We start from the raw sequence: 25,708 nt of genomic DNA, 5'->3' as shown, positions 1-25,708 counted from the left end.
CCGGCCGCACCGGGGGATCCCCCGGCCCCCGAGGGCGCCGCGCTCCCGGTGACACCGCGGGACCCCCCCGGCGGCGGGACCGGCCGCCCCGCCCCCCCCGGCCGGGACCCCCCGGCGGCACCGAGCGGGGCGGCGGGCGGGGCGGTCGGGACAGCAGCAGCATGGACACGCCCGCAGGGATCAGCGTCTTTACTGTCACCCGGGAGACCCCGCGCCTCCCCGCGGCAGGGTCCGGCCGGAGACCCCTCTTCCCCCCCGGGCTGGGCGCGGGGGTCGGCCCCGCGCTGCTCCCCCGCCTCGCTGACGGTGCCCGGTGCTGGGCCCTCGCCTCCCGCCGCGCCGCCGACCCCTCACAGGCTGCGCGCCGGGCCCAGGCGCTGCTGCAGGAGGTCCCAGGCCTTCTCCACCTGCCGGAGAACCCGCGCGGGGGGCACCTCAGAGCCCCCGGCCCGCCGGGACGCGGCCAGCGGCAGCAGGGCCCAGGCAGGGCAGGGCACCCCGGCCCTGCTGCCTTTACCCCCCGCACCCGTCCCTCATGGCCGTGCCCGGGGCAGCCTCGCCGGCAGCAGCGCGCCCCGGCACACCCTGCCGAGCCCCCGGTCCCCGTCCCGGCCGGACCCCAGCCCTGCGGCCGGCCCAGCCTGGGCTCACCTGCTTGCGGGTGACGTCCGGCTCCCAGAGCGTGCACAGCACCACCTGTGACTGCTGCACCCTCCGGCCGTTGCTCATCTGGCTCCGCAGCCGGCTGCGGGCGGCCTCCTCGCTCAGCCCGTCCCTGGCCACGACGCGCTTCACAGCCTGGCAGGACCAGAGGGGACAGCTGAGGGACAGCCCGGAGGCAGCCGGCGAGGGGCCGAGGGACGTCGCCCACCTCCTCCTCGGGGATGATGGCCGTCCACACCTCATGGACCATGTCCTGCCAGCCAGCCTCCAGCAGCACGGCAGCGTCCAGCACGCACACGGCCTTTCCTACAGAATGAGCCCTTCTTTGTCACCCGGCGCTGGCGAGGCAGCAGGCCAGCTCCCGGGGTCCAGCCCTGGCCACCCGCAGCGTCACGCCTCCCTGCAAACCCGCAGCCGCCGCTCGGCTGCCAGGGAACCTCCGGTGGGGAAGAGCAGCAGGCAGAGGCTGTGTTTGCGTTGAGGGCACGCCGGGGGTGGCACATCTCCCGGGCACGGCCAGCCAACGCCCTCAGCCCATCGAGCTACCACGAGCATCTCCCAGGAGCTGGGAAAGCTCTGCTTGCAGGACAACACACCGCTCGCTGCCGGAGCACCGCGCCGAAACCAGTCCGGAAGTCGCGTGGGAAAAGGAAAGCACCTTCCGCGCTCGGTCAGAGTTGGAAGCTTGGGGTAAATCTGCCCAGCTGCCGGCCCGGCTGAGCGGAGGGACGTGACCGGAGGGACGTGACCGGAGGGACGTGACCGGAGACGTGCCAGGGAAAATCCCCAGCGAGCTGCCCGGCCCCGCAGAGAAGATGGGGTCTGAGCATGGAAACACTCACGGTGCTGCCCAAGCAGCAGATTCCCCGGGGCTCTGGGGCGCCGTGCGCTGCACAAGACCCTGCACCCAGCTCCCCGCTTTGTGCTGTGATGGGAGCCGTCCCCGTTACCTTGAGCAGCCGCCTCCCCGATCTGCTCCTTGACCATCCGGGCCATCTCGGGCCACACAATGTCCGTGAGGCTCTTCAGCCGCTCCTGCAAAGGACCACGACAGGATGCGGTCACTTGCCCGCAGACCTGGGCAGCCAACAAGGGCACCGCTGGTGGCACCCGGAAAGAACCTGCTGAAGCGCGGGGACGGACCCGGGGCCCGCCGCCTGCTCGCCAAGCGCACGGAGGGAAGCCCCCACGCCAGCCCGAGGCTCCCACGCCCGCTGACGGGGTCCGCACCCCTTTTCCCTGTTATTTTCCTTGCCCGGCCAGGCAGAGCAGCACCTCGGTGTCCGCTGCAAGAGCTGCTCCGCAGAGCCCCGCCCCGCAGCACGGCGAGCTCCCCGCGCAGCAGCACCCACGGAGACCCATGCGACTCGGGGGGTCCCCTTGAGCTGCCTTCGTGCCTGGGCTGGGGCAGCCGCAGGGCCTGAGCGAAGGGCCCAGCGCTGGCCTGGCCAGCAAAGGGTCAGCTTCGGCCGCCACGCCACCGAGCCCCACTGGGTACCAGCCCAAACCACGGCAGGGGCAGAGAGCACCGGCTCCACGCATGCCAGGGGCCGTTGCTCGGCGCTGGGCGAAGGACAAGCGCGGGACGGAGGGGAGCGGAGCGTGTCCAGCACGGACAGGACCTCCGTGTGCTGCCCTGCCCGCACGCCGCTGCCAGCCAGGGCAGTCAGGAAGGGGTCACCAGCTCAAAGGGCTGAAAAATAACAAACCGCAGCACAGGGGGAGAGCTCGGGGGATTAAACATTGACCGTCGCTGTGCTGCTCTCACCTGGTTTCCAAACACTTTGGCCCCCAGGACTTTCCTGTTAATTGTTCCATCTTCACTCAAGATTTCTGCAAGGCAGAAGCAGAACAGGCTTGGGAAGAAGGAACCCAGCTCCCTTCCCTACAGCAAACCTAGGTCAGCGCCAGGACCTCAGCACGGGGCCCTCGAAGGGACCCAGAGGGGAGCTGTAGGACGTGGCCTGGCAGCTCTTCACCTCACGCCAGAAAAGGACGGGGAAGAGCATTTCCTGGCCAAATGGCAGCCCAGTTCAGCCAGTTCACAGCAGCTCTGACGCGGGACGTGCAAGACTTGGGGGACGCAGCGGTTTGCCCCGCTCAGGCCCAACCATCACCATGTCGGTCCCGGAGCCCGATCTGGGTGACGCGAAGCCAAGCTCCCACGGGGAGGGAAGGGCGCGCTGGGTGGGACGACACCCCCTCCCTCCGCCCGCAGCCCCCCCGCAGCCTCCGGGCCCCACCTGCCCCGAAGGCGGCCACCACCCGCTCGTAGGCAGGGCCTCCGGGGACGTAGACGGCGTGGCCCAGGCTGTCAGCGTCGATGACGAACGCTCCCAGCTGCCCCAGGACTTTGGCGATGGAGGTTTTCCCACTCCCGGTTCCTCCGGTCAGGCCGATCACGTACGGGCGTGCCGGCAAGGCAGGGTCTTGCTGAGGGAAGAAGGAAAGCGGTCGCCAGCAGACGGGGACAGGGGCTCTGCGGGAGGGGGGTCCCGACCTCCCGGCCTGGAGATGGGCAGGAAAGGTCCCAGCCCTGCAGAGCTCACGCCGCTCCCGCCGGGGCCAGGGCAGGCAGCAGGCGGGCAGAGCTCCCAACAAAAGCCGGCTCTGCAGCCCCTGGAGCTGCCACGCCGTGACCCGACCGGCCCGCGGCTCCCCCCGCGTCCCCTCCTCACCCGCGGGGGCTGCAGCAGCGTCCCCAGCAGCCTGTGCCGGAGGCTGGAGGAGCTGATCTTCTCCTCCTCGACCTGGCTGTGGTCGGGGTCCTTCATCAGCAGGATCTCGTGGACAGCCAGCTCGGGCAGCCCCTGCCGAGAGACGAGAGCCCCGAGGGCCGTCAGCCCGGCAGCCGCAGGGACGCGCGGAGGGAAGGGGGCTTGGCTGGATCAAACAGCGCAGACGAGGCCGTGGCTGACCCCGGCGTCCCCACGGGGCAGCTCTGACCCCACGAGGGGCAGGTTCCCGCGCTGGGGGTCCCGAGAGGGGAAGGGAGCTCGCAGAGCGGCCGCAGCACCCCTGGGGCACACGCGGCGGGGGCAGCTCGGCACGCAGCACCATGCGCGCGGTGCCGGCAGGCGCGTGCGCCGGCTTTCGGCCCTCGACCCCGTGCCGCGGCACGCTGGGTCACCGGACAGCCGCGGCTGCTCACCGAGACCCGATCTGCCCGCAGCCAGCGGGGTCGGGGGGGGGTGGGAGCTCGCCAGCCATTACATTTTCAAGCCTCTTCTTGTTGACGGCCTCCCCTCCCCTGCGGGTCTCCTCGCTGACCACCAAGCACTGCAGGTCGGGGTCCGTGACCGAGGGGCCGTAGGGGTCGACCAGGCGCACGATGTCGTAACGCAGCGAGGGCTTCACGTCCTCCAGGAACTCGCGCAGCTTCGCCGCTCGCACCTCGTAGGGCTCGATCAGCTCCGGCAGGACCTTGTCTGCCGGGGGGACGGGGAAGCGGGAGAGCGACCGCTCAGCAACGCGCGGCTCGTGGCGAGGCAGCAGCGCCGGGAGAGGGGACGGAACCCGGCGGGGACTCGGGGAGGCTGCCCCAACCCCCCCCCAGCCTCCCTCCTCCAGCTCCCCGACCCCCCAGCTCTGCACCCGGTCCCTGCTGACGCCCCAGGCTGACTGCCGGCCCCCGGGCTGACTCCCGGTCCCTCTCACCACCCCTCGGGCTGACCCCCGGTCCCCAACGCCCCCCCGGGGTGACCCCCGGCCCCCCTCACCACCCCCCGGGGTGACCCCCGGTCCCCACCACCCCCCCGGGCTGACCCCCGGCCCCTCTCACCAGCCCCTGGGCTGACCCCGCCCTCCCGGGACTCACGGCGGAGCAGGTCCCCGTCGGCCACCCCGGCCAGGAGCCGGCGCCGGGCCCGCAGGCAGCAGGCGCTGAGCAGCAGGCGGTGGGCGCCGTGCAGCCGGTCGAAGGTGCCGCCGACCACCACGTCGGAGAACTCGGGCAGGGCCGCACCGGGGTCCCCGTCCCCCCCCCTCCCCCTCCCCCTCCTCCACCTCCTCCTCCCCGTCCCCCCCGTCCACCCCCCCCAGCAGCATTGCGGGCAGGCGGGGCGGGCAGCCGTAGGCGGCGGCCGCCAGGCGCTGCAGGCCGCGCTGTACCGGGCCCGCCGGCCCCGGGGCCTCGGCGGCGCAGGCCAGCAGCACGCGCGGGGGCCGCGCCAGGCGCGCGGGGCCCAGCAGCACGCGCACGTCCAGGCCGCCCCGCGCGGCCGCCGCCGCCCCGTAGAGCGCGCGCAGGGCGCGGAGCAGCGCGGCGGAGGCGCGCGGGGCGGCGGCGCGCGGCTCGGGCTCGGCCAGGCGCAGCCCCGGCTGCACGTGCACGTAGAGCGGCCCCGCCACCACCGCCGCCGCCGCCGCCAGCGCCGGCCCCGCCCGCCGCGGCAGCGCGCGCAGCGGCGCCGTCAGCACGAGCAGCCCCGCGCCGAACGGCGGCATGGCCCCCCGCAGCGCGAGCCTCGCCCCGCCCCGCCCCGCGCGGCAGCCCCGGTGCGGGCGGGGCGCGGGACCGGGCTCCGCCCGCCGAGGGAGGGGACGGCCGGACCCGGCCCCCCGCCCGCGGCAGCGGGGCGGCCCCGCCGCACTCCCCGCCGGCCGCGTCCCGGCACCCCCGCGGGAACCCGGAGCGGGGCGGGGCGGCCCCGGGGCCCCCGGGCGGGGCCGCTCGCGAGGGGCCGCGGCGGGAGGGACGGAGCCGGGAGGCGGGCGGCGGCGGAGCTTTATTGGACGCGGAGGGACCGGCAGCGCGGGGCGGGGGTCCCACTGCGGGCTGGGGTCCTACTGCGGGTGGGGGTCCCGTCGTGGGGCTGGGGGGCTGCAGGGCTGGGGTCCCACTGCGGGGTGGGGGTCCCACTGCGGGTGGGGGTCCTACTGCGGGACTGGGGTCCCACCGAGAGGAGAGGGTCCCACTGCAGGGCGGGAGTCCCACCATGGGGCTGGGGTCTCACTGATGGCTGGGGGGTCCTGCAGGGCTGGGGGTCCCACTGCGGGGCTGGGGGTCTCACCATGGGGCTGGGGTCCTGCCGAGAGGAGGGGGTCCCACTGCAGGGCAGGAGTCCCACCATGGGGCTGGGGTCTCACTGATGGCTGGGGGGTCCTGCAGGGCTGGGGGTCCCACCGCAGGGCTGGGGGTCTTACTGTGGGGCTGGGGTCCCACCGAGAGGAGGGGGTCCCACTGCAGGGCAGGAGTCCCACCATGGGGCTGGGGTCTCACTGATGGCTGGGGGGTCCTGCAGGGCTGGGGGTCCCACCGCAGGGCTGGGGGTCTTACTGTGGGGCTGGGGTCCCACCGAGAGGAGGGGGTCCCACTGCAGGGCGGGAGTCCCACCATGGGGCTGGGGCCTCACTGATGGCTGGGGGGTCCTGCAGGGCTGGGGGTCCCACTGCGGGGCTGGGGGTCTCACCATGGGGCTGGGGTCCTGCCGAGAGGAGGGGGTCCCACTGCAGGGCAGGAGTCCCACCATGGGGCTGGGGTCTCACTGATGGCTGGGGGGTCCTGCAGGGCTGGGGGTCCCATCGCAGGGCTGGGGGTCTTACTGTGGGGCTGGGGTCCCACCGAGAGGAGGGGGTCCCACTGCAGGGCGGGAGTCCCACCATGGGGCTGGGGCCTCACTGATGGCTGGGGGGTCCTGCAGGGCTGGGGGTCCCACTGCGGGGCTGGGGGTCCAGCAGGGCTGGGGGTCGCACTGTAGGGCTGGGATCCCACCGCGGGGCTGGGCTCCTGCTGTGGGGTGGGGGTCCCACGGCGGGGCTGGGGTCCCACCGCAGAGTGGGGGTCCCACGACGCGGCCGCCCTGCTCAGGGCTGGTCCCCACCGGCCTCGCCGCGGCCGAAGACGAAGTCGTGCATGGCGCGGACGTACGCGGAGCCGTCGGGGCTGTCCAGCCGCAGGCGCGCCAGCGGGGCGAGGCGCGGGGCGCTGAGGCAGCGCAGGGGCGGCTGCGGGGTGCTGATGGCCTCCAGGAACACCTAGCGCGGCAGAGGGGTCGGCCCCGGCCCCCGCACGGCCCCCCGACCCCCTCCCGCAGCCCCGCGCCCGACCTGCAGGACCTCGTCCACGTCCTGGGCCGCGTCGCGGACGAGGCGCTGGCAGTGCCGCAGGTACCGGCCGTAGAGGCCGCGCGTCTCGGCGTCCAGGCCCCGCAGCTCGCTGCCCTCGGGCTCGGGGCGCTGCGCCTTGGCCAGGAAGCTGGTGCGGACGGGGCCGCACTCCACCAGCGTCAGGCTGCGGGGGGGAGCGGGGCCGCAGACCCCGGCCCGGTGCCTGAGCCGCCATCGCAGCCCCCAGCCCAGCGCCTGAGCCACCACCGCAGCCCCCAGCCCGGCGCCTGAGCCACCATGGCAGCCCCCAGCCCCGATGCGTAAGCGTCCATGGCAGCCCCCAGCCCAGCGCCTGAGCCACCACCGCAGCCCCGAGCCCGGTGCCTGAGCCACCACGGCAGCCCCCAGCCCCGATGTGTAAGCGTCCATGGCAGCCCCCAGCCCAGCATGTGAGCCACCATGGCAGCCCCCAGACCAGCGCCTGAGCCGCCATGGCAGCCCCCAGCCCAGCATGTGAGCCACCATGGCAGCCTCCAGCCCAGCACATGAGCCACCACGGCAGCCCCCAGCCCAGCGTGTGAGCGTCCATGGCAGCCCCCAGCCCAGCACCTGAGCCGCCATGGCAGCCCCCAGCCCAGCACCTGAGCCACCATTGCAGCCCCCAGCCCCGATGCGTAAGGGTCCACGGCAGCCCCCAGCCTGGCACGTGAGCCACCACGGCAGCCCCCGTCCCAGCCCCTCTCCCCCCGCGTCCCCCCGGGCAGCGGCGCAGCCCCCGCGGGCGCTCACTGGATGTTGAAGGGCTGCAGGACGATGGCCAGGCTCTCGCACAGCCCCTCCAGCGCAAACTTGCTGGCGCAGTAGACGGCGTTGAAGGGCAGCCCTGGGGCAGAGCCGCGCGCTCAGCACCGAGCCCCCTCCCCGCAGCGGCGCGCGGGGGTCCCGCCACCGGCCCCACCTTGCAGCCCCCCGACGCTGCTGGAAACGAGGATGCGGCCGGCCCTGCGGCGCTTCATGGCGGGCAGGAAGGCCTGGATGGTGCGGACGGCGCCGAAGAGGTTCACCTCGAAGACGGCTCTCATGGCCTGCTCGGAGCAGGTCTCCAGCGGGCCCACCAGCCCCACGCCCGCGTTGCAGACTGGGGGGCACCGCGCCGGTGAGCCGCGCCGCAGCCCCGTCCCGCGCCCGGCACCGTCCGGGTGCCAGCACAGGAATGGGGTGCCCTGCCCCGCCGATGGAGCAGGGACCCCCAGCACCCCCAGACCCAGATCCTGCCCCCTAGCCCGGCCCCGCCATTCGGGATCTGCCCCCCGGGAGAGCCGTACCCAGCACGTCCAGCCGCTGCCCCTGCACCCGCTGCGCGGCGGCCGCCAGCGAGCGCGGGTCGGTGACGTCGAGCTGCAGCACCTCCAGCGTCTCGGGGCAGCAGCCCCCCAGGCGCCGCAGCAGCCGCTCGCCCTTGGCCGGGTCGCGCATGGTGGCGTACACTGCGGGGGGAGCGCGCTCAGCGCCGACCCCAGCCCACCCGCGGCGCTCGGCGAGGCGCTGCCGTGAGACCCCCGGGTGCCAGCCCCCCCGGTCGCCCCTTTACCTCGGAACCTGCGAGCGGGGTCGGCCGCCAGCCGCGCGGCCAGGCCCAGGCCGATGCCCGAGGAGCAGCCCGTGATCAGCACCGTGGTCTCCTCCATGGGCGGCCGGTGCCGGCCGAGGGGGCTGCGCTGCTTAAGAGGGCTGGGAGGGGGGTCCCCCCCGCCCCGTGTTGTGTCTGCTGCCCTATCTCAAGGCCCCGCCGCCGCGGTGCTGGCGCAGCTGCCGCGATAACGGCCGCGTTCCCCCCACAGAGGAGGCTCCGGGGCAGCCCGGGGGTTGGCACCAGCCCCAGCTCCAGCCCCAGCCGTGCCATGCCATGCTGTGCCGTGCCGTGCCGTGCCGTGCCATGCCGTGCCGTGCCGTGCCGTGCCATGCCATGCTGTACCATGCCATGCCAGGCGTCCCAGCTGTCGGCAGCCCCTGGCAGCGCGTTTCTCCCACTCCGCAGGCTCGGGGCCGATCGCCGCTCCCCTGCCCACCGGCTCGTCCCGCGCTGGGGAGAGGAGACGAACACACACGGAGCAGAGCGCTGGGCAGCCAGGCCTTTACTGGCCCCGCCGGCCGGCAGCGCCGCGGCCGGGCTCTGCCCGAGCCCCTGGGGGGGAGAGGCCCAGGAAACGTCGTCCTGGGGAGCGCAGCCCCAGCGTCACCGCAGAAAACTCCACAGCCTCTTTCGACACAAGAGGCATGACGCGAGGCCGGGGCCGTGCAGCCGCGGGTCCCTCGGGCGCTGGGTGCCCGGGGCAGGGAGCGCCCGGCGTGGGGGGCCCAGCACCACAGCGGGGGTGAGCCCGGTGCCCCACTGTCCCTGGGGCAGGGGCTGCTCTGCACCCTCCCCCCCCGTGGCTGCTTTTCCGCCAGCCAGGTAGGGCCCGGCGCAGGGACGCGGGTGCCCCGTCCCTCTGCACAGTGCCCGCTCCGACGAGCTTCCCGCTGGGAGCACCGGAGCCCTCGCCGCAGGCTCACGCCTGGGGCAGCCCAGCTTTCCCGGGACAGGCTCGGGGCAGCCTGGCACAGCTGAGCGCAGAGCACGGCGCAGGATGGGTCCCTGGGGCAGGCTGTGCCCCCCCATCCCGCGGGCAGCCCCCCACCCTGTGGGCAGCCCCCCTCGGGGCGCGTCCTGCCCACGCTGGGGAACCAGCCGGTGGGTCCAGCTGGGCTGGGGGCCATGGGGGCCCCGCGCCTGCCTCCCAGCATGGCCGGGACGCAGCCACCAGCCCAGAGCTGTGGGGGGAGGGCCGGGGGGGTCTCTGCCCTCCCTCCCGGGGGAGGCTCCGGAGCCACGGCCCAAAGTCAGGGCAGCCCAGCCCGGCTGCGCCGCAGGGCCCTGGGGTAGTACTTGAGGAACAGCTTCCTGGAGATCTCCAGCGAGTCCCCAGCCGGCACGGCCGGGTAGCGCTTCTTGTTGTAGACGAAGCCTCTCTCCACCTGGAAGACAGCCTGGTTGAACCGGTCCTGGTGGAAGGGGCTGCCCGAGTTGAGGCTCTCCACCAGCGCAGAGACGAAGAGGCTCCAGCGCACGCCGTAGTAGTCCAGCACCAGCCCCCCCAGCTGCTTGTTGGCGTAGTCCAGGATGTTCCCACTGGGTCCCCACAGCGTCACCTGGTTCCGGGCGTTCAGCTCGTACTGCTCGGCCTCCCGGTCGCTGGTGGCCACGGCGCGGGCGCTCTCCAGCCAGCGGCCCAGCAGGAAGAGGCCGTGGCTGGAGAGGAGGCTGTCGAGCTCCGGCAGCAGGTCGTAGAGCAGCACGCCGCCGGCCGTCAGCAGCTCGGGCAGCGCCTGGCTCTGGAAGGCGCGGCGGATGCTCAGGTAGTAGTCGCTCACCAGCTGCTGGGCCGCCTGCCGCGTGACGTCCACCAGGTCGTAGCGGAAGGTGGGGCTGGAGCCCAGCTCCGCGCCGGCGCTCAGCAGCAGGCGCCAGGCCTCGTAGACGTCGCTGGCGTTGTACCACAGCGCCGTGTCCATGCGCAGCGAGGGCCGGCGCACCAGCGGGCTGCGGTTGTGGTTGACGCAGACCCCGGTGCAGTTGTACACGCTGCGGAGGAGCAGCCGCCAGGCGCCGGCTGCGGCGGCATTCGGGGCGCCGTAGCGGCGCTCGGCGTAGCGCGTCACCCAGCTGGGGAGGTCGAGGGGCTCCTGGCGCCAGCCCAGCTCGTTCATCAGCTCGTACACCATGTCGTTCTGCTCGATGCCCTCGGGCACCAGCCCGGTGCCCACCATGGTGGAGTTGGGGAAGCGGCGAGCCGCGAAGGGGCCGTGGTTGATGGCCTCCACGGTGCCGAAGAGGCCGTGATTGCCCCCAAAGTTGTGCAGCATGCACCAGATGAAGGGCTGCCCGTAGAAGGACTCTGTCCACTGGTAAACGGGCTTGGACTCGGCAAAGAGGTCCAGAACGATCATCCTGCCGAGGGGCACGCCGCGCAGCAGGGCCCGCACCTGCGCCGGCTGCCAGAAGTCCGGCTGGTGCTGGAAGAGCCAGCCCTGCATCAGCCACAGCGCCTCGGGGTCGGCTGCGGGGGGACACAGAGGTGCGTGGGGTGAGCTCCCTGCCGGCGCGGCGGGCGTCCCGCCAGGCCCCGGGGCCATCAACCGCCCCTCTTCGAGGGGGCTTTGAGGGTCCGGCACCAGGAGCCGCTCTCCCCTCCTCTCCTCCTTGGCCCCCAGCTACTCCCACCCAGAGCCCGCGGCCGGGCCGGCACCGCACGCTGACCCACCTCCCGTCATCGACCGGAAGACGGCGTTGCTGACCCTCGAGAGGTAGGCAGGGTCGGAGGAGAGCGGCGTCATCTCGTTGAAGGTGTCGGCGCTGTAGACGTGGTCCGTGCCGAACTCCTTGATCAGCTCCTTCAGGAAGAGGGTCCCGATCACCTGGAACATGGGGTCCTCCGGCTCCAGCAGGTACGCGCAGGAGTAGGTGCAGTCAAAGTGGCTCCAGCCCCCCAGGCGAGTGGCATTGACACGCGGGAAGACGCTGTGCCGGGGGCAGAGACGGGGATCAGGAGCGGGACAGGAACCCTGCGGGGGCAGGGCGGCCTCCCCGGGAAGCCATCGCGGGTGCGGGAGGGCTGGGGGCCGTGCTGGCCCCGGGAGAGCCCCACGCAGCAGGCGCTGGCCGGAGATGGGACCCCGGGAAGGGCCCGGGGCTGGGATGCCGGGGAGGGAGCCGCGGCCCCGCGGGGTCCGTGCGCGCGTGGGGCTGCACCTACCGGAGAACCCCCTGGGGCACGTGGCCCGCGAAGGCCGGCAGCACCGTGGTCATCCCCAGCGAGCGCATCCTCTCCACGATCCGGTACTGGGAGAGAGAAGGAGGGAGGGAGTGCGGGGAGAGGAGCCCCCACCTCCTCACGGGGGACCCCCCGGGCCTGGGGTACGGGCACGCGGCCTCGTCCCGGAGGAGCGGGGCGGGGGCTGCGTGGGGCGGGTGCCGGCCCCGCTGCCCCGGTACCTGCAGGTAGAGCTGCTTGAGGTGCCAGGCAGGCGGCAGCGGCCCGGCCCAGCCGTGCAGGTTCCCCATCCGGTTCCAGGCCAGGAACGCCGGCCCCGTGAAGTACGCGTCCACCTCCGAGCGGTTGAGGCCCAGCGAGCCGTAGACCTGCCGGGACGCGGGGGTCAGCCGGGCCCCCGCCGCCGCGCCCGTGCCCGCCCCGCTGCCCGGTACTCAACCCGCTGCCAGACGGCCTCCTGCCCCGCGAAGGCCGGCGCCAGGTTGATGCCGCTGAGCGCCATCCAGTCGATCTCGCGCTCCCAGCGCGCCCAGTCCCACCAGGCGTAGGAGTAGCTCTGGGCGCAGGCGTTCTGGTAGTAGCGGTACCTGGGGAGCGGGCGGGAGGCTGCGCTGGACCCCGCTCCCGCTGCCGCCCCGTCCCGGGCGAACGCGGCGGGACCCGCGGCCCCGTTACCTGCCGGGCGCGGTGGCGCGGATCTCGGCCGGCAGCCGGGGCAGCGGCTCGGGCAGGCGGAGCTGCGCCCCGGACCACGAGAGGTGGCAGCCGCAGAAGTCGCGCAGGTACCGGTAGAGGCCGGCGGCCGCCGCCACCCCGCTGGAGCCGGTCACGGCCACGGCCACGGCGGCGCCGGGCGGGGAGAGCAGCCGGTACCGGTCGGGCCCGCCCGCCGCCAGCGCCGGCTCCACCGATAGGGACACGGCGGAGGCGCGCGGGCCCAGCAGCCTCCGCGCCAGCGCCCGCACCGCCGCCTCCTGCCCCGCGGCCCCCGCGCCCGCCGCCGCCCGCGCCGCCAACAGCAGCAGCAGCAGCGCCAACCCCGGTCCCGGCCCCGCCACCGGCCCCGGCCGCGCCGCCATCGCCGCTCCCTGCCCCAGCGCCGCCGCGCTCCGCCAATCGCCGATCGCGGGGCGGGGCCGAGCCGGTACCGGAGCGGGGCGGGCCCCGGCAGGCAGCGCGGGCGGGGGCTGCAGCCCGTCCCCGGGGCCCCGGGAGCGGGAGCCGCCGGGGCTGCTTTAGTCAATGCCGGCTCCCGTCTTCGGCCCCGGGGCACCCGGCAGCCCGGGAGCGGCCGGCCCGGCTCCGGCGCACCGGAAACAGCCGAGAGCCGCCCCGGCCTGAAGGGGGCGCTGCCGCACCGGGCGCCGGGGCCGCGCGGGGTCCCGGGGGGGCGCGAGGCGGGGGCGGGCCCGGCAGCCCCGGGCAGGGGAGGGGGGGGGAGGCTGCGCCCAGGGCGGCCCGCGGCGCCGGGCCCTGCGGCGGGGGCGGGAGGAAGCACCGAGCCTTGGCCGCTGGAGGGGCCCCGCGGCGCGGCCGGGGGCACAAACGGGACCTCCCCCCCGAGACTAGGGGCCCGCGTGGCCCCGGAGCCGGGCAGCAACACCGCGACTGCGCACGGGAGGGTGCGAGAGGGCGGGGGGGGGGGGAGCAGCCCCCGGGCACCGCTGGCACCGGCCCCGCGGGGACCTGGCCCGGGCGCTCACCGGCTGCAGGACACCGCGGCCCGGCCCCGCCCGCCGGGGACGGGAAACACCGAGGGCTGCGCGCACCCCAGCACCGCGGGCACCCCCCCCCCTCCCGCATGCGGGAACGCCGCCGGCCCCGCAGCCCGCCCGGGCCCGGCCCCGCCGAGGCCCCGTCCGCGGTGACGGCCCTCGGGGCCCGGTCCGGAGCCCGGCTCTGGCCGTCGAGGCGGGGCAGGGCCCGGCGCCCCGGCGGGGAAGGGGCCCCGGAGCGCAGGGAAGCAGCGCGGAGGCCACAGCGCTTGTTGTGCAGTCCGTTTAATTCAGACAGGGGCTGTCAGCCCCGCGCTTCGCCCCGGCTTCACCGCTGCGCCCGCGGCCAGGCTCGGGGCCCGTCCTTCACCCAGCACACGGTCCCCGGGCTCGGTGCAGCGCTCACCGACCCTGCTCTGGCTCTTCTATTCCAGGGTACGACGATTCTCGTTACCGTTCTGATCTGGTCCTGCACAAACACTTAGCTCCACCACGACAGTTACACACGACAGCTACACACGGCACCAACACACGGCACTACCACACACCCCGCTGCTTCTACAGCGACGCCGAGCTGAGGAGGGCAAGAAATTATTCACATTTTGCACAGGAGAAAAAGCAGCAGCCGCTGTGGGGAAACACCGCCGAGGCTCCAGGGCTACGGGACGATTTTGGCAAGGCTCAGCCTCTGCTCTCCCTTCGCCCCCCAGCACACACGACAGCGCAAGGCACCGGCGCCTTCGCAGCAGCTGCCTCCGCGGGCATCATCCAGCTGTGCCTCCAGGACTCCGCAGCCTCACGGCTTGGGTTTTAAAGAAGAAACCCAAGAAGTTCCACTGCCAGGGGTCAGCACCACAGCTTGTTCCACCTCCGTCTTGCCCCAGGCCACAGCAAGGCAGCCGAGCCCTCCGCGTCTGAGCACCCTGTTCTCACCACCACCTCCAGAAACAAGAGGCAGAGGGCACCTTCGCTGCTGGACTTGGGGCTTTGCCTGGGATACAAGTGTGCAGGTGCACGGCTAAAGGAGCATCTCTTCTCCACGGAGGAAAGGAACAGCCTTTCTCGCAAGGACAAGGTGCTTCCCCATCACCAGAGCAAACGGAGAGCCACCATACACTTGGCTGAGGCCGAGTCCCAGCCCATGATATTGGCTCCTCAGGCCCTAGCCAGAGTTCTCAGAGCTGAATCCCTGCATGGGACGAGACACGGGTTTTGTCAGATTAAAACACGGCACACGTGGAAGCCCTGGAGGTAGGAGAAGCACGCCCTGGATTGCCAACTGCCCACTGCTCATCATCTGTTTAACCGCAGGCAGAGACACATAGCAGCCACAGGTAAAACTCTCTCTAAAAACACCTCCTCCTGAGCAGCCAGCTTTGTGCCAGCTGAAGTTGTTTCGCCTTTTCTCCATGTGCTTGTACTCCTGCTCAGCCACAGCCGCATCTCTCTCCTACTGCTCCGATACGCCTGCCAGGGAAGTCACAACATGAGAAGCACACTGCTGCACACCGAACGCAGACACCTCATGCACTTTGTATCTTCAGTGGTAAACTTCAGTTTCTCTGATCCAGTGTCACTCACTACCCGAGAACGTCAAAGCTCTTGGCTCTGAAACGCCATGGCAACACTTGAGGGTACTGCAATAAGTTAGTTTCACTACGGGGGGATTACATGCAACTCAGACACACGGGGGAGGGCTAGCCATAAACACACGACGTTTAACACTGCTTAAGCGGAGGGATCTTCAGTCGTCAAACCTCCCCTCACGGATGGTATCAAAGGAGAAAGGGAGAAACTTGAATCCAGTGCCAGTGTAGAACTTGTTCTGGAACTCGATCCTGCAAGAGAGGGAAGAGGGATTGTTCATCAGAAAGGCGCCTCTCAGATACGAGTTAGCAATTAGCAAGAACTCCATCAAAGTATGATTATACAAAAATAAAGCTTTAAAGAGGAAAAGTGGCATTATGATGTCGCATATCTTTTGGCACAAAGCCCACATTTTCATTCGATGTTTCTGCAGCAGAGCAGAGAACTGCCGAGGTGCTTCGATCCCACCCCGACGGGCAGTGAAAGGGCAACAAAACCCCAAGAACTCGCCAACCACGGCATCACTTCGAAGGACCTAGGAGCACAGAGCACTTCCCAAAAGATCTCGTTACTGAAGTTCACGTTTTAGTTAGGACAAACCTCAGTCGCGTGATGCTGTGCTCAGACTTCCTCCATCAGCCACTTCTGTTTATTCACTTAAGCACATTTGGCTTAGCCCCACGTGACTACTGCTGAGCTAGAGATGTGCCTGCTGTCTCCAGCTGAACATTAGCCTGGCCTTGTTTGCCTGCTTCCCCTAATAAACTCAGTTTAAAAAAAGAATTATGCTAGAGAACTGTCCAATGGTCAGCAACAGCCAAATAGGGAAAGAAAAAAAGAATCCCATGATTCACAGTAAAAACAAGCACAGTGTTTCATGAGCCTCGTGAGAAACGCTTTCCATTGCGTGATCCACTAAAAAACCAAAGTCTCTGTAGGAATCGACTGACAGCAAATTGTACAGCAATTTAACACAGTTCAGAATTATTTTTATGAAGCACAAAAGAGCAGACTTGAATTATATTTTTCCCCAGTCAGGAATCACGTCAAACTCCAGAGCTGCTGGTATTTCAGCTGGCAAAAAGTGATTTCCCAATAGAGCTCAGGAGTGAAATGTTCAGAAAAACAGCTTTCTGCTCCTATCTTCTGCTGCCTGTTCCTGCAGATACACAGGCTTCCCTGCAGAGGAATCCCTGGGATGAGCAGGATTTTCCGCGTGGGAGGAAGGGCTCCTTGCCAACACGCTCCAGTTTTTCAGGAACCCTGTTAATCTCCGTAAGTATCCTGTGACTAAGTAGCTATTCTGTAAGCAAAGGGAAATAAGAGGCCGAGGGTTGGGTATCTGACTCACACAGAACCCACTGTAAATGAAATTTTAACCCTGATGATGAACTGTTCCAGCTGGCCCTGACATCTGAAAGCTCCTTTTGGACACACTCAGTTACACCTGGCCACAACTGGATGCCTGAAGCTCGAGAAGAGGCTGTTGTAAGGTTAGGGAACTGGTGAAAAAGTTTAATTAATCCAATAATCATGGCTTAAACATTCTGCGTGCTTTTTCTGCAGTTGTCTACAGGAGCACCCAGAATCCAAGGTCCCTTTCTGGTATGAGACACTGCTGCTTCCAGGATCACCGGCTGTCACGTGTGCCACCTCTGCTGCTAAACTTTGCACCGTGTGTCTCCTGTCAGTGATCAAGTTCTGCAGAAGAATTTACTGGACAGTTAGCACTGCACTGTAAATAAAACAGACTAGAAAGCTGTCTGGCAGTCAGACTTCAAGAAAACCCACTCTTCAGCTTTCTTGTTTTAATAATTAGCTTAAGTGCTTGTGGGACTGTAGTTCTGTGGATTTTCCAACCCAGCAGAGCCATAGAGTACCCACGCTGTCTGGAAAACTAGGCAGCTCACAGCCCCGTGGGAAGCAACCGCAGAGACAGTTGCTGAGAAGGAAACCTAACTTTCATTTAGTACAAGTGCAAATTCCTGCCTGGTATTTGTGTTCTCAAAGGCCTGTGCCAGTGCCTGGGTCGGCTGCGATTCGCAGCACACCTCGAAGCGGGCAGCGCCCAGCACACCTTATGGCCAGAGGCCGTTGGGGTGTCTGTGTCAAGCTGGTGCAGTTACCCTTTCCCAAAAAGGACAGCAGTTTCGTAGCGGCACCGTGGGTCACTCTGTCCTGTGCTCACAGCAGACTGCCTTTTAGAGCAGCAGCACGCTCTCTGGTCGCACCACAGACACGCCCTGGCTCATGACCTTTACAAAGAAAAATAAAATTCTGGCAAAGCGGGTGGGGAGCTGGGCTTCACCGCTGCTGCTCGCCGGACTGCGAGCGGGACGCAGCTCCAGCACGCCCACGCCTCTCGGAAAGCAGCACGGCCCCTCGCGTGGCCGAGGGCCAGGAGCTCTGCCTGGGCAGAGGAGGCTCTGCCTGCCCAGTCTCAGCTTACAGCCGAGAACAGCCATCCACCAAGGGCTGCATAATTGCTGCTTTTTATTTATTCTGCATGGTTGTTTGACGTTGACCACGTTTGTTGTGTTTGAAATCTATTTTGGTGTCCCTGTGCAGGCCCACAGCACTCTCCAGCTTTGCCACTCAGAACAACAGAGGCAGCGTGTGGGCTCCTTGCCTCCAGCTGCCCCTAACGCCGCGGGGCTGAGCGCGCTGCTTCGCATCCGTTCCGCTGCCGCCAAGGGGCCGAGCGCATTCTGGGGATGTCTGCGGACCAGTGGCAAACAGCTCAGGCAACCCACGATAAAGAAAACCCACGTTTATGTCTGTCCCAAGCATGGCCACGACGAAGCGCAGACACTTGCCAGGGAGGCTGCTGACGCACACCCGAGGGAGAGAACAGACCGCAGCCTTCATAAGAGCAGGTGAACACAGTTCTCCGTGTTGGCCAAAGCCACGCGTGGCCGGGACCCGTGCTCTCCACACCAACAGACACGGGCCGAGGGGTTCAAGACTGGCTGAGAGACACCTGGGTAACCAGAGCTAAGCCTGAACAACGCGGTTTGACTGCTCCAAACTCTGGAGCTGAACCCCCTGCATGACGATGCTCGTTTAGCACCAGCCTCTCCCCTTGTCCTGGTTAAGCTACGACACCCCTGCAGAGCAAGACAAACCCCACTCTTCACTGCTCTGAATTAACCTGGTTTGCTTTGGATTATGCCTGCTGCTATCCATTCTTTCTAGCAGTGGCCTGGTCTTGGGACGTATTCTAGGGAGAATAGCTTCCAGTTCCAAATCGGGCCTAAACCTGAACCTGAAATACAGCTTTACACAGGCAAGCAGCTCTGCTGAAACCGTATTCCTGCATCAACCCATGATGTTGGGACCCTGCTTTGAATCCAGTCACAAGCTTCTCCTTTCGGGCAAAGTCTATGTTTGCTCAAATTAGAAGAGCTGATTAGCTTCAAGACAGCTAAGCTTGAACCTGTTTTAACCTTAGCACTTAACCTCCTTTTCCACAAAGTTGCCATTGGAGCTCAGAATAACAAGGCAAAGGAACGGTTCCTTGAGCTAACAACACAACGTGGGGTACAGGTCAGAGAGCTGCCGCGCTCCGGCAAACCTCCGATACGCACGCCTGCGATCTTGGCAGCTCTCGGAGAGCTTCCTCCACCCCAGAATGCTCCAGAAAAACCCAGCCTGCTGGAGGAATGCATACTTTCTGAAAAAGCACAAACTAAATCCTCCTCCTTTGGGACTGATAGGCAGAGCACATGGAACAAGCTGTGCTTTTCCCCACCAGTAAGACACATGCTAAATTCCTCCTCCTTTCCAGGAAGGCTCACCCACCCACACCTTCAGAATTCCGGATAGGTGACTCCTCTCCCACAGCCAGAAATCCAATACGCTCCTCCCTGGACAGCTGTATTTGACCTCCCCTCACTCCTTCTAAAAATGGAACACCCACCACTGGAAACATCCTGATTTCGTGTTCAGAAGCAAAAAGGAATGTTAACAGCACGTTCTTTTGAACAATGGCAGGTGCCTTCCTCTCCACTGTGATACTGAAAATCTAACAAACCCAAAATAATTTCAGCGATCACCTGCAGCATGAAATATTGTCTTAAACTTACTTTTCAGGCTTGAACAGATTTTCTCGTGGAGAATGTATATTACAGTTTTAAAACTTTGAAACGTGTGCTTAGGGAAGAATATGACTTCATTAACAGCTCCGGTTCCGCAGCTCCCCGGCAAGCGCCCTGCACCAGTCTGCACAGCACCAGGGGTCCACGTGCTTACTGCTATCACTCAGCGGGCTCTCCCTGTCTGCTTGCCATTTCAGTGACACGCACCTTCCCTCGACACATTTCCAGGCAATTTTTTCATCGCTCTTTGGAGGTAGCCTGGCAATGTGAAAAGCCACCTCTTGGCTGAACCGCAATCTCCCTTCACACGTCTTCCAGATGCCTGTGAGAGGTACCTGCCAGCACAGTCTGTGGTTATTAGCACAGGACAGGTACCTCCAGAAAAACACGCTTTCTTATCTCAGCCCATCCCTTAGGGTAAAAAAGAAAATACAGAGCCTGCCAAGAAGAAAAGCCATACAGAACTGTTCACCTGCTGTTGCTCAGAAACGTGCCACGCAGCACTGCAGTCCAGAGGAGCAAGACTCTGTCCACTGACTGAGAGCAGCTGCAGACAGAGTCAGAGCAGTGCTCACTCCCCGCTGCTCTTGGGCTGCTAGCAATGGCACCAGGCAGGGTTTGCAGAGCTCCTTCCTCCACACTGATGCAACGGCGTAGTACAGTGACAGCAGGACGGAGACGAGGAAACACCAGCCAGTCAGCGAGAAGTTCTCAAGTGACTGGTATGAAGATTTCTAGGCTGGATGCCAGGGAAAACAGGAGCACCATCCAGCAGCCATTTTCAGCAGCGCACCCGCTGCAGACACGCTCGGCACAAGATGGCTACAGCCCCAAACCCCCGTGCGAAGAGAAGCTCCCTTGGGCCGCAAAGACCCAAGCACTCCGGGATGCTCCAGTCTGCACCCCCTGGGCTGCCAACACAGAGGGCAAAAGGACAAAGTTTTCCTTCCCCAGAAGTAGGGCAAAAGTGCAAAAAGGCTTATTTTCTTCTTTTTTTTTGGAGGCACAGGCTTCCTTTTTCACTTACAGAACTACTTTTTAAGAGGCGCTCCCAAACTTTTTCTCCCGTTTAAGCAAGCCAGAATACTCTTTGTGAGCTTCATGGGACTTCACTTTCTTCTCCTGACCTACCGGGAAAGAAACTACCTTAAGAGATGGCAGCAACCAGAGCTGTCCAGAGGAGAGGTACAGAAATACTCTCCTGCACTTTCAGCTGAAGAGAACCCTAGGCGAGCAAAACCCACTCCCACGTTGCTCCTTTGATCCCACCAGCCCACTAACCAGGGAATCTGAAGGGGAACAACGTGCGCTCTTCAATACGGATTAGAGAAAGCTCCTGAACACATTCCATACTTGGGTGCAGAGAAAGCCATGAGCACTCCAGTGAGTAATTCCTTCTTGTTTACTGGCTGCATACACAGGAGCTTAAGAATCACAGGAAAGGGGCTACAAAAGCATCAGACAATAAGCAAGACCAGCAAGCAACCCCTGCTATTCCACGGCACCCCAAAGGGCAGAGGCAAAGCTGCCCCTGCTCAGTGCAAGGTCCTATGAAGACGAGCAAGACCACATGAAGGAAACTCCATAGCTAGTGCCCAGTAAGGAAAACAAACACTAGAACCAGGCAATGGACGAAAGGATAGAACAAAAAAGTCCTCCTGCAAGCCACAAGCACGCTCATCTTTCTAGTGCGGCCTTCCCATCCCACGGGTCGCAAAGCTTTAGTCTAACTTGCTTTGAAGCCGAGGTCAGTTACTCTCCACAATTCCTGAACAGCGTTTACGCATACAGTCAGGAGAGAGCAGTGGATCACTACAACAAGACAGAGATCTCTGACCCTTTCACGGACTTTCTGCTGTCGGAGCACATCTGCTGTGGGACATTCAGATGTTTAGGCACATTTGTGGTATTCCAGCACTCCTGAACCTTGCTGATCTTGGCTCAGTATTACCCACTATGCCAGTTTTACAGCCCTAGCTTTCCTGTGTAAGGGCCATTACAATTTTCTAAAAGCTGGCATTTCTGCACAGTCCAGGTGACACCAATTTTCTTGCTGTGAAGAGTTCTGAATTCTCTGCATATTCCAGTAACTCACCAGTGCAAGCGAAGAGCATGGAGAAAAGCAGACAGCCCCTCCATGACCAGGAGAATTGCTACTGTCAGGGTAGCGAACGCAGCAAATACGAAGAAGAGGCCAAAGCCTCCACCCAGACTCCTCACACTGAGGCCAACGTGGATCACCATGGTCCAGAGCACCTCCGAGAGCTCTGCCAGGAAGAAAGGGGAGAAGAGGGCTCATTTCAGAACATTCATCAAGAACAGAAGGTTGTTACAGTTCAATTATAAAGGAAAAACTGAAGTCAAGCAAACTCCCACTACAGTGAGGTGGGAAACTTCCGAGAGGCAACAGCTTTCGCAGCCAAGTAATGTCAGGACATTGCCTCCAACTGCCACACAGTGCAGGGCAGAGTCCTTGCTCAGCAGCTCTTGGCTTTCCTCAGTGCTTTCAACTCCATCCCTCCCTTCCAGACCCAGACAGCTTTTAGCAGAGTGCTATTAGACACTGGTGTTTAGACTTAATTAGTCCCAGCTAATGCACACGCAGCTCTGTCCTTCTCCAGCAGCGCTGGACAGTTGCGCTCCGGGGAGGCTGCTGGCATTCCTGCCTTTCACCCACCGCCAGCCCAGGGTGATCAGACGGATCCAAACCCCCGTCCCATGAGGAACACTCACGTGCGTGGGCTAAGCTGAGAGCCCAGAGCCTCAAGTAGGATGCCGTGTTCGAAATGCACCCCAGGCAGTACTCAATGGTGTGGATTGCCTGGTACACCACAGTATCGCCAAAGTCAAACTGCAAAGAGAAGACAGAAAATGAAGTGAGCTGCGAGGCTCGCAGGCAGCGAGGGCTGGCTGGTCAGGGAAAACGAGCACGCTACCTGGTGCTATGACCAAGGACACCGTGCCTGAAGTTAGGCACTGACACTGTCTTCTCCTGGCTTAGCAGGTTATAAAAGAAAAACAAATTCTCTTGTCTTGCTGGGTTGTGCAGAATGACAGTTCACTGCTGCAGCTCAAGATATTATTGTTTTCACATTCTACCATGTGAAAGTCAGATTATTTCAAATTCAGCCATGGACTTTGCCAGGAAAAGACTGTTCAGCAACGATGTGGTATTCATACACGTTCACTGGTAAATTGTATGCACCTCTGGAAAAAGGCAGTATTCCAAGTCGATACTGCGTATGCACCTTTGCTACAGGATCAACAAGAACATTCTGCAAGAGGTGAACTGCCCTTTTTGAAAGCAAAAATAATGCACAAAGCAATCTTGAAGAAGTCACATCTGTGCACCATTTGTCGGCGAAGTCTCTGCGTCTTGGTAATTTTTTGAAATAATTAAAGAACTTACAAGGAAGTCTGCCATGTAGGACAGCTTCTTATTGTGCAGCTTGGGAAAGAATTCCCTGCATTTTGGATTTAATCTCTGCTTCAGAAACTACTCGTATTTAGGTGAACATGATGTTTTAAATACATCAAGTGACTCACGCTCTAAGCACGCACAGAAGGCTATTTATATTCTTATTTCTCCCTTAGTATACCCAGGGCAATAAATATTTCAAACAATTAAGCTAAATTAGCTGTCAAAAGCCTAATTCTTTCTCCACAGAACGTGAACTGCAAAGTTCTTTAACACGGCGTGCCCCAGTGAACAGTACCATCTCCCAACACACGCGGAAAGTCAGCGTGCAGTAAATGGAACGTGACAAATATTCAAACCATGGCAATTTACAGCCCTGAGCAACTGCTGGAGAGTTACCACCGTGCTAGGGAGTGGGAGAATCAGCAGGATTGCTACGGCACAGTATTTGGAGTTTTACACGTTCTTCACAGGTTTAGGGATACACAGAATTAACAGGTACACGAGCACGCTGCTTCCACGCCCCCCTCGACTCTACAGACCGATGCACAACAGACCTCTCAGCAAAACCACCTTCAGCACTATTTACCCCAGCATCAGTGTTGCGAAGCTACTCTAATTTCATGGCATTCATATTTTTTGTAATAAAATTGGTTACCTGATAGCACTGAAACCTACAATCAATCCTGTATGGATATTCCTAAAAAAAATTTCTTTAATACTCCTACTTGTTACAGGTGTCTATGAACGAGCAGTTTCTCAGAACAGAGCTTCCCTTCCACAGAAAGACACTGGTTAGTTCAGTTGTTGAGCTGTATGTACAAGTTTGCTGTATTTGCTGAGTGGCAACAACCAGTATCATCCTTAAAACTGCAGACAGTTCGGGAAAAAATATCTTTAAACAGTTTGTTGTAGTGCAGAATTACCAAAGACACAACATAAGGCAAACGAGACTTCTTTAGAAGTTTAAAAGCAAAAACTTTTCAGTTTCAGACTTCCAGCTCAACAGCTTTCTAGGTAAGCTGAGAAACATCTGCAGACAGGGGGTAAGACAAACAAGCTATGCAGTTGAAGTCATTAAAGGTCTGTAATGGGCATGTACGTATGAAGAATTAAAAATGTGATATAGCTAGATCCTCTGGAACACAAGATGTCGTGACATAACATGTTCAGTTCAGCATGTGTTTTACACCAATGGGAAATGGTCCAGATACACATGAATGCAAAGCTGGCTGTAGTCTTACCACCTCATCCTCTGTAGGCTTGAAAACATAAGTTTAGATTTAGTGCAGTGTCTCGATCACAACATTAATCATGAACACATTCAATAATTCCCTACTAAACACGACACAGTAAAGCAGTAACACATCACATGCACTACAGAAGCAAGCTGCCGCTGGAGAACCGTTAAGAGGCATCAGAATACTCCCAAACTATGCAAGATCAACTCCTTTTTCTTCTCTACCAGAGGTAAGACAAAGCAATTAATATCACCCCAACAGTCAAAATAAATATGTAAAGAAGATTGCGCTGCCGCAGAAATAGAGCCCCTGGATTTTCACTGCACTGGAGAAGCAGACAGCACAACTGCCAGAGCACAAGCTGCACGTGCCACCCGGAGCGCTGCGCAGCCCCCAAGATGCAGGGTCTTTGTAATGGGGACAAACAGAGGCACGATTCCCTTTATATGCAAATTATACTGCTGTTTCTGGAGACCTGGGAATGACCAAGAGATAGCCTGTATGAAAACTGCTATGAAAAGACTTCACTGAAAATGTTGCTATGTAGTTTAAACCAGCATGGAAATCAGTAAACGCAGTCCAAAAGCCAGCACTCTGCGACCCAGCGTGCTGCCCCGAGAGGGGGGACGGTCGGGCGCTTACCTCTTCGCCCTCCTCGGAATGGGTGGACAGCTGGTCATGCTGAATGATCTCCGCGTCCTCCTCGGTCGGTCCGTTGCCCACCCGGATCCCACCGAAGTTGTGCGTTCCCTAACACATGCAGAAAAAGAAAGAGCAAAGTGTTGTCTGTGTTCTACTGCAAGAGCACATGCTTCTTACGACTCCACGTGCAGCAGCAGCTCACAGAAGGAAACAAAATATGAAGTATGAAGGCCCAGGTTAAGTCAGCTGTACAATTCTACTTCCCAGCCTGGAGGGGAAAGATGCCGAGTCCTGCTAGGGCTGGGGAAAAAAGTCTGTCTGAATAAATACTTCATATATCCCTACAGTGTAACTGCAACTCCAAGTAAAGTGAAAGGCACATCTCTCCAGAGAACTGGCGTGCGACAGACCAACGTTCTGCCCAGCAGCTGTTGGACAAGCACTGGAACACCACTGCTGTTGTAAACAAAACCAGTCACACAGTGGCAGCTCAAAGCAGAAGAGACGGACACCAGTCTACACACACACGCTTGCTCCCCACCAGTGTCAGGCATGCTACCACCACACAGGGGAAATCAGACTTTCCCCTACTTGGAAACTCTGCGTTGTGCAAGCAGTTCCTTTTTTGGACATTTGTTTTGACACTCAACATCTGACCTCAGCCATAACTCCACTGTGCTCCAAATAGAAAGGAACAATCCACACACTGAGCTGAAACTTTGACAGAGTCAGGAGTTCCTCTTGCGTGACCGCTGTAATCACTGCACAGCTAACATCTGATTTATGGCAGGCTTCCTCCTCCACACCGTCCCACCACCAAGAAAGGGGCACAAACTGGTGGATCACCTGCCAGTGCCCTGAAGCAGAGCTCGGACGCGTGGTAAACGCATCCTGGACAACGAGGGCCTACCGTGCACATCGCTGCCTCTGGATTTCTGCTCAGCAAGCAGCGCTGTGCCCCGTGCAGCAGGATTTCTCCCTCCCTCCGGATGCTCCAAGACAGCAAACACTCAGGACTGACCTGAGGGACCGTAAGTTAAGAGCTGTGAGTCTGACCCACCTAGAGAGGCAACCTGCAACACCCGAAAGGGAAAGAAAAGCCCTGTACTGGGGTCGCCTGTGGCACGGAACGCAAACGGGCTAACGACACTTCGGAAGTTTGGGGATGATTATGCAAACCAAGGAGGCTCAAGATCCCATGACCTGTCTGCTTTCAGAGTTCATCGCTCTGGCGTAACAGCGGAGCAGCTGCTCAACGTTCTTTAACCGAGTTGTTCTTAGAAGCCCGCTTTTACTTTAGGCTGAACTATAAATTTGGCCAGAATGCCAGAAGTGAATTAAAGATTTTGTCAGGTTTTTAAAAAGAAATGAGGCCGGTGTTTATGCTCTGAAAACAGAAATAAAATGAAAACAAAAAAAACCAAAAAAACCCAACAAAAAACCATCTACAAGTAAGACAACGTTTTTATTAGCATTTTCAGCA

General features: G+C 62.9%; 4 protein-coding genes across 11 annotated transcripts in view; all 4 read right to left on the bottom strand.

Moving 5' to 3' along the window:
* Positions 1–174: 174 nt before the first annotated feature.
* COASY (Coenzyme A synthase) lies at positions 175–5,109 on the bottom strand. Its single transcript, XM_075443687.1, is given in 11 exon segments — positions 175–407; positions 652–798; positions 872–969; positions 1,260–1,457; positions 1,614–1,698; positions 2,432–2,496; positions 2,907–3,096; positions 3,342–3,473; positions 3,877–4,091; positions 4,481–4,652; positions 4,654–5,109. Coding segments are annotated over 11 exon segments (1,815 nt in total). The 3' UTR covers positions 175–350.
* Positions 5,110–6,394: 1,285 nt separating this feature from the next.
* Positions 6,395–8,944, bottom strand: HSD17B1 (hydroxysteroid 17-beta dehydrogenase 1). The gene is made up of 6 exons (XM_075443438.1): positions 8,303–8,944; positions 8,037–8,198; positions 7,670–7,849; positions 7,501–7,594; positions 6,712–6,895; positions 6,395–6,639 (listed from the first exon to the last, which is right to left on the bottom strand). The coding sequence occupies exons 1-6, from the start codon at positions 8,397–8,399 to the stop codon at positions 6,469–6,471; spliced, it is 888 nt and encodes a 295-aa protein (XP_075299553.1). The 5' UTR covers positions 8,400–8,944; the 3' UTR covers positions 6,395–6,468.
* Positions 8,945–9,512: 568 nt separating this feature from the next.
* Positions 9,513–12,604, bottom strand: NAGLU (N-acetyl-alpha-glucosaminidase). The gene is made up of 6 exons (XM_075443436.1): positions 12,201–12,604; positions 11,965–12,112; positions 11,747–11,893; positions 11,508–11,593; positions 11,016–11,272; positions 9,513–10,811 (listed from the first exon to the last, which is right to left on the bottom strand). The coding sequence occupies exons 1-6, from the start codon at positions 12,602–12,604 to the stop codon at positions 9,595–9,597; spliced, it is 2,259 nt and encodes a 752-aa protein (XP_075299551.1). The 3' UTR covers positions 9,513–9,594.
* Positions 12,605–13,509: 905 nt separating this feature from the next.
* The window catches only part of ATP6V0A1 (ATPase H+ transporting V0 subunit a1), a 30,066-nt gene continuing 17,867 nt past the window's right edge, over positions 13,510–25,708 (bottom strand). For 5 of the 8 annotated variants that reach the window (XM_075443351.1, XM_075443350.1, XM_075443353.1 and 2 more), the window contains 5 exons: positions 24,226–24,333; positions 23,587–23,604; positions 21,658–21,775; positions 21,020–21,191; positions 13,510–15,078 (listed from right to left, as the gene is read on the bottom strand). In XM_075443351.1, the coding sequence (XP_075299466.1) occupies positions 14,985–15,078; positions 21,020–21,191; positions 21,658–21,775; positions 23,587–23,604; positions 24,226–24,333 (510 nt within the window). In that variant the 3' untranslated portion in view covers positions 13,510–14,984. The remainder of the gene's footprint in view (positions 15,079–21,019; positions 21,192–21,657; positions 21,776–23,586; positions 23,605–24,225; positions 24,334–25,708) is intronic. The other 3 variants (XM_075443352.1, XM_075443355.1, XM_075443357.1) reach the window with 1 other exon arrangement.

The sequence above is a fragment of the Opisthocomus hoazin genome, chromosome 26, assembly GCF_030867145.1.
Source record: "Opisthocomus hoazin isolate bOpiHoa1 chromosome 26, bOpiHoa1.hap1, whole genome shotgun sequence".
Taxonomy (NCBI): Eukaryota; Metazoa; Chordata; class Aves; order Opisthocomiformes; family Opisthocomidae; genus Opisthocomus; species Opisthocomus hoazin.
This window is presented reverse-complemented; position numbering and strand designations above follow the sequence as displayed.

Excerpts from the sequence above, each read along its gene's own strand:
- HSD17B1 (XM_075443438.1), bottom strand. The coding sequence starts at position 8,399 with ATGGAGGAGACCACGGTGCTGATCACGGGCTGCTCCTCGGGCATCGGC. Across the intron at positions 8,199-8,302 it reads CCCCGCTCGCAGGTTCCGAG|TGTACGCCACCATGCGCGAC; the intron begins GTAAAGGGGCGA and ends CTCCCCCCGCAG. Across the intron at positions 6,896-7,500 it reads CTGCAGCCCTTCAACATCCA|CCTGACGCTGGTGGAGTGCG; the intron begins GTGAGCGCCCGC and ends TCCCCCCCGCAG.
- NAGLU (XM_075443436.1), bottom strand. The coding sequence starts at position 12,604 with ATGGCGGCGCGGCCGGGGCCGGTGGCGGGGCCGGGACCGGGGTTGGCG. Across the intron at positions 12,113-12,200 it reads CGCGCCACCGCGCCCGGCAG|GTACCGCTACTACCAGAACG; the intron begins GTAACGGGGCCG and ends CCCGCTCCCCAG. Across the intron at positions 10,812-11,015 it reads CTTCCGGTCGATGACGGGAG|CCGACCCCGAGGCGCTGTGG; the intron begins GTGGGTCAGCGT and ends GTCCCCCCGCAG.